General features: G+C 45.8%; 2 protein-coding genes across 2 annotated transcripts; one reads left to right on the forward strand and one right to left on the reverse strand.

Annotated features, from left to right (window-relative positions):
• Positions 1 to 433: 433 nt before the first annotated feature.
• H257_14772 (hypothetical protein) lies at positions 434 to 1,861 on the forward strand. The gene has a single exon (XM_009842658.1). It carries the CDS (start codon positions 563 to 565, stop codon positions 1,652 to 1,654), a length of 1,092 nt encoding a protein of 363 aa, XP_009840960.1. The 5' UTR covers positions 434 to 562; the 3' UTR covers positions 1,655 to 1,861.
• A 353-nt stretch (positions 1,862 to 2,214) lies between these two features.
• Positions 2,215 to 2,655, reverse strand: H257_14773 (hypothetical protein). Its single transcript, XM_009842659.1, has 2 exons — positions 2,495 to 2,655; positions 2,215 to 2,445 (listed from the first exon to the last, which is right to left on the reverse strand). Exons 1-2 carry the CDS (start codon positions 2,635 to 2,637, stop codon positions 2,325 to 2,327), a joined length of 264 nt encoding a protein of 87 aa, XP_009840961.1. The 5' UTR covers positions 2,638 to 2,655; the 3' UTR covers positions 2,215 to 2,324.
• Positions 2,656 to 6,227: the final 3,572 nt, after the last annotated feature.

The following is a 6,227-nucleotide window of genomic DNA, read 5'->3' on the forward strand; positions in this document are numbered from 1 at the left end:
GAACTATCGACTGGGCGAGGAAGCATCCATGGAATCACTTGTGAATTCCCCAGAACAAGCTGTAGTGATCATTTAATAAAAATGTCATTATATTTTTGCCGTCCATTATTCGTTTCTAGAGTGACATACAAATATCAAGTAATTTCCGAATTGCCACACATACTTTATTCAAGTCAAAACGAACCTAACAACTATTTTGGACCAGAGTAGTATTAACAACGGTAGTACTATTAATACGCAGTAGTAAAATAATACTACGTAGTACTCCGGGAGAGTAGTTCTATAATAGTAAGTACTTCTACTACTACTGTAGTATATAGGAGTACTCTATACTTCGAGGTATACTTCGACAACGAACAGTAGTAATACATTCGTTTCGAAGGTTTTAACGATGCTTGTTTGACCAATCCGAGGCTTGCACTTTTCATCCTGATCTTCTTCCATCTTAGCCTCACCAAACCAAACGTTCCAACTCGAACTACAACCCAAGATATACAATTGTATTCCACGAATACTAAGCAAAATCAAGGGCTCCATCCATTCGTCATTGTTGTATTTGCCCATGACTCGTCGCCTTCTTTCTGCCATGGTCGTGGCCACTAGCGCTGCTGTTGGGGCAGCAGACGGCGTCTCCTGTTCCAACTGGCTGTGCCTTATGGGCATCAACACTCCAGTTCGCGTCAACGCCGCTGGAAACATCGAATGTTTGAGCTCCAACCATCACGACTGTGCGTGGCAGTCCAATCACGAGGCATGTGACACCGTAAAGCAATCCAAACTACTAGCTGCTGCGACCGACGAAAGTCCCCTCGTCTGCGGGGCCCAGCATTTCCAAGAGTGGGGAAGCACGGGGTACGATTCGCCCCATCATTGGTGTGCCCAAGCCTACCGCACCCTCGTCCGCCCCCCTTCTCCCCCTCCCACCTCGTGGACGTGCGTTCCCAATATCCTCACTCCTCTTCGTGTCAACCCGACCTCCGGCGAAGTGGAATGCATGTCGTCCAATCACCACGACTGCCTTTGGCAATCCTCTGCTGAAAACTGCCAACTTTTAGTAGACACCAACGCCCCACCAGGTACCATCGACCCCCTCGAGTGCGGGGCGCACCACCAAGCTGAATGGGGAGTTCCCGGCTACGGTGACGCAACCCACTGGTGCGACATCGCGAAACCATTGCTCGCTTCGACCTACCGACCGTGGGAATGTGTGCCTGGTATCTTCACCCCTGTCCGGCGGACATCTACCGGGGCCATTCACTGCCTGTCGACCAACAGCAGAGACTGCAGCTGGCAAACGTCGGACGTTACGTGTAAAGCAGCGGTAGCGGCCCTTGGAGCTTCGATTGCGTGGGGCACCGTAAAGCCCTTGACATGCCCCCCCCAAGATCTCGTGACGCCCTACCACTGGTGCCAACAGGCCAAAACGTATTACGACGCCAAGAAAACGACGACTACTCCCTTCCTACTTTGGACATTAGCGCTAGCGTCGGTGGAATCGGTCGAGTGGCCCGCCGTGGTGCTGGCTGCCACGGCCATCGTCGGGTGTGTCCTCGGATTCTTGGCGTTCGTGGTGGTGCACCAACGTTCGAACGTGGCAGCACACGACGACAGCATGGCGACCAACGATTATTACATTGCCCTCGTCCATACCTAGCTAGCACCAACAAACCAACCAACCCCCACGAGCAGCAGCCATATGCAGCACCCTCGACATAATGGCGAAGTTCCGACGTGGAGGGAGATGTTTGTACATGTATAAATGTATTTCAAGCTAAAGGACAAGAGTGAAACCATTTACAGTACTTGACAACACCGGGGGTCTCTTATACATGTATAAAGATATATAAAGGTACGACTAGCCAATGCAAAGTTGAAACCGATGAGTGTTGGAGAGATAAATACACTCACAACCACACACTGGACACTGTACTTGAAGTGTACTACCAAGGTAGTTCATTTACATCAACTCTTCGTAGTAGTACTAGTAGTATTATGCATCGTTGTAGCCCAAAATGGTTGCAATGGTGGGACCATGTCAACAACCGTGGCGGCAATCACCATCGGTGAACATGCACCTCTCTTGACGGGGCTACTTCAATCTACTACCTAGTAGTACTACCGGTAGTCGCCCTGACTCTCAGACAGCACACCAGGGCAATCTCAGAGCGTACGTAAGTTACTGTATTCCTTCCACCACCTAAAAGAAAGTGTGTTTCCCTACTAACTTAATTACTAGTACATAGTAGTACTACACCTGCGCTACTTGACGCAAGATTGATTCGTTGAGAGACATAAATTGATATAGGTATAGATTGTGGCTCGGGTCATGGCTGAAAACTCACGCTTTTCTTGTACTTCTTGGTCACTTGGTTGTAAATGGCATCAGCCACAGTCGTCGTGGTCTGTGGTGCGCTGGCCACATTGGCCGGGGAGGTGGCGTGGACCCTACGCGGCCATGAGTTGATGGCGAAGGTACATGGGTGTTACTACGTACACGCCGAGGAAGGCATGACTCATGCGGTGTGTCTTCTTACTCACATCCATGGCTCGCTCCAAGTTGTCCTGCATCCGCGCCATGGACGCGTGCAGGTCCACTAGTTGTCGGCTGAGGCCATCGTACAGTGCCGCTTTCTCCATGAATGGAATGCGTTGTTGCTTTCGAAACCATACATCGCACATCGTACAATAATGTCATGTACAACGTACGTACACTGTACAACCAAACCCCAAATTTACTCATGCATTACTGTATGCTTCACCGTCCTGGATTAACTACTGTACTAACGTTATAGTATACCTCAAGTACTACGTAGTAGTAGTTACTAGTTACTACTATTACCTAGTAGTACTGTAGTAGTATGCATACGTGTACGTGCCATACAGTACTGTAGTACTAAAATTTTACACAAACAAGGAATCAAATAACTACGAAGTATGCCACAAGGAGAAGAACTGCACTTGAAACTCAAACATCAACGGGTTATCATCGACGTGTTGCATATCGTCTGGGTTGCTTTGGTAGTTGCTGGCATCACACGAGAGCGTGTTGGAGGCGTGCACGGGGCTGAGCACACAATTTGTGGTATTGTCCTTTTCCCCAAAATTTGGACTTTCGCGCTAATTTGACAACTATATCGATCGATTGTTTGCACTGACTTTTGTATGTAAGAATCGTTCGAGGTCACACGTTGATGTTGACTTGGTCAACGAGGCGATTTGAGTGGTTTGATTGGTCGATCGAATGTCTGCCGAATTGGTGCACCTCATTCGATTAAGCACCCCACTTTAATTTCAAATCGAATTGACAATACTTGCCATTGCGTTTGAGCACGAGAAATTGAGGCATTTGCCTGTGCGGTAGCGATACTTTTCACCCGCTGGAACCGCACATAATTCGACCATACGCCATCGTTTGTAGCGTGGGGGGGGGTCCATGACATGCACGGGGAGCAATGGTTTTTTATGGGGAGGTTCGAGGGGAAAGACAAGGGCCAGTCGATTGTCAGGACTATAGATAGTGCCCCACAAAACTCACCAAAATCAGGGGCCCAAATACTTGGTCCAATGTCAAACGTCCACAAAACGGAATCATAATATCGCCTATGTTCGCATGCGACCATACAGAGGACAACTGACAACTATCATCCCCACCTTGTTGTGAATTATAGGAACAGCAATAAGGGCATCCCCAATGGTCCCAATGGTGCGACTGAATTTTGACGTTTACCTACGGTGAGGATTCGTCAACCCCGAAGAAAACACTGGAATTGTATTTTACTTTTTTGCATCCCAACGGTGAAAACGTCAAATAATCCCCATAACAGGCCCGTCCGGTTATGGTGACTCGGCTGATGGAAGCATGGAACAACGACGACAACGATATAGACAACAAATTGGGCCCTACGCCCAAGTGCAGTCCAAACGTATAATAGTGATATTGACTAGAACTCATGTTGATGAGGACGAAACTGTGAATTTCAAGCTACATGGAGGGTCAATTTGCCCACTTGTTGACCTCGAAAGGTACAAAAAATGCTCACGAGCAGTGTCACTCAACCCAGGCAGTAGGGTACAGTAGTCAAAGGAGGCAACTTCGATCTCAATTGCGCTGCATTTGCTCGAACCAACCGTACTTCTGAATCTAACTACTATTTGAAGTTTTTTCACCAATCAATTGCAAGCATGGATATCTCTGAACTGTAGTGAATAATTGGTTCTTGTATGTTGCCGTTCAGTGTTCACAAAACGATTAAAATGTCCGATTTGCCGCCTCGCGGTGAAAATATACCGTTCGTTGAGGTTGCCAAAACTGCCCCAAAAACGGTAAAATAGCGTTTACCACCGCACCATTGGGGATGCCCTAAGTACAGTTCAAAGTTCCCCGACGTTGAAGGTGTCACAATATATTCCATACCTTCCACGTATTTTGACGACAATGAATGAAATGCACAGCAGCCGCTGTACATACAACCAAATCGAGCAGTGCTTCTTGGATACATACCCAACGTACTACCTGTACATATTTAACATATTGCAATACCGATGATCTAAATCATGTCCCCGCTGTGAAGAGCAATCTAGAATGTCGAGACATCAAAAGACAAGCAAAGCTTGCTGGATGCACTTGTGTCCATTGAATCATGCAGATTTAACAAAGGTCAAGTGTACATAGCGCCAACCACTAGTACGAAAGCGCTGAGAAATGCCATCACTACTAAAGAGCCCACAAATGCTATTTGCTGGTACTTCCTACTCGAGGCTGAAGGGCCCACTAATGATACCTCGAAGTATTTCCTGGTACTTCCTATTCGAGGTGGAAATCGTGAAAGTAGATTGCAGTGGGAAAAACTCGACGTTATTGTGCTTTCAAGTGAAATTTTGCGTTGCAGCATGGTTTTTAAATCGATTTGATTGGCTACCTCAGATGAGCTCAAAATCATTAGCCAAGCAAAACCTTCTCAATGAAATTCAACCAATCAGATCGATTGTGGATCGGTTTGGTCGGCGCGGTTCGATTGCACCCCCTCCCCAAATTTGTATCAAATCGACAATAATATATTTCGAATATGAAAACTGATAAGTTTGAATTTAAAACGAGTATAAAATGTTTGTAAACAGGCAGATTTCATTTTGCGAGCAAATGTTTAGGGTGCGTTTGGTAACATTTCATGAATAATATTCCATTTTCTAGCAAAATGGGATAAACCAAAAATGTAACTTTCAAAATGGAGGTAAAAGGTCCATTTTGCAATACTACTGTAGTGTGGCGTTTTGGACCCATCTGGAATTATTGGATTTGGATTAAAACTCTTGAAGAAAGACAAATTTCAATTCTTACCAGGTTTATTGAATTTGGTCCCATAATGGCGTTTTGGGCCAGAATATTGTATTTTTTCAGGTTACCAGACAGGCCCTAAGGTACGGTACAAAAGTAACTTAAACAGCAAAACTAGGTTTCGTCGGTATTCAACCTAACAGTTAAGGAAACTAATGTAAAATTACTTCAACCTTATAATTTTTTGGCTCAAAGAAGAGAACGCAATGTGTAGAGTTCTTTCATTGCAGATTACAAAATGGCAATTAACGTTGTACGAACGTTAACAAATATAGCTGCAACTTTTTCACTTGCCAAATTTCATAAAGCACTATATTATGGAGTTTTTCCCACTTCAGCTCAACTTTCACGATTTCCCGCAACCCCAGAACTTCGAAGTAAACTACTACGTAGTACTACGTAGTAGTAGTTTACTTAGTAACGTAGAGTTCCAATTTAAGGGTATTTACAGTTCCTGTATTTTGATTTTCGTCAATCCCAGCGGTAAAACTGTAAAAAAGCCGAATAATGTTTTTATCCGGAAATGAACGCCTGGCGAGCACGTTTGTGCATGATGGTGTGGGAGGACGACGATGATGACATGGATCAAGCTTAGGAAATTCTTGGCTTTCATCAGTCTTCTGCACCCTAAAGGCTCTACTGCCAACCGCCAGCCAAACTTACCACGAGATAGCGAGGCTGCGCATGCTCGGATTTACCTACTACTTTGGCCCCAATCCAATCTACGGCGAAGCCAAGTTTCGCCATCAATTTCGAATGGCCAGACCGCTGTTTCAACGAATCATGGACGGTGTGGTGATGCGTGATGAGTACTACCCTTGGACGCATCTTGAGAGATGTTGATCCATGACCGGACAAGCTGGCAGTCTTCGTCGGTCGTGAAGTTGGAGCC

This window comes from Aphanomyces astaci, assembly GCF_000520075.1.
Source record: "Aphanomyces astaci strain APO3 unplaced genomic scaffold supercont1.62, whole genome shotgun sequence".
NCBI classification, from domain to species: Eukaryota; Oomycota; class Saprolegniomycetes; order Saprolegniales; family Verrucalvaceae; genus Aphanomyces; species Aphanomyces astaci.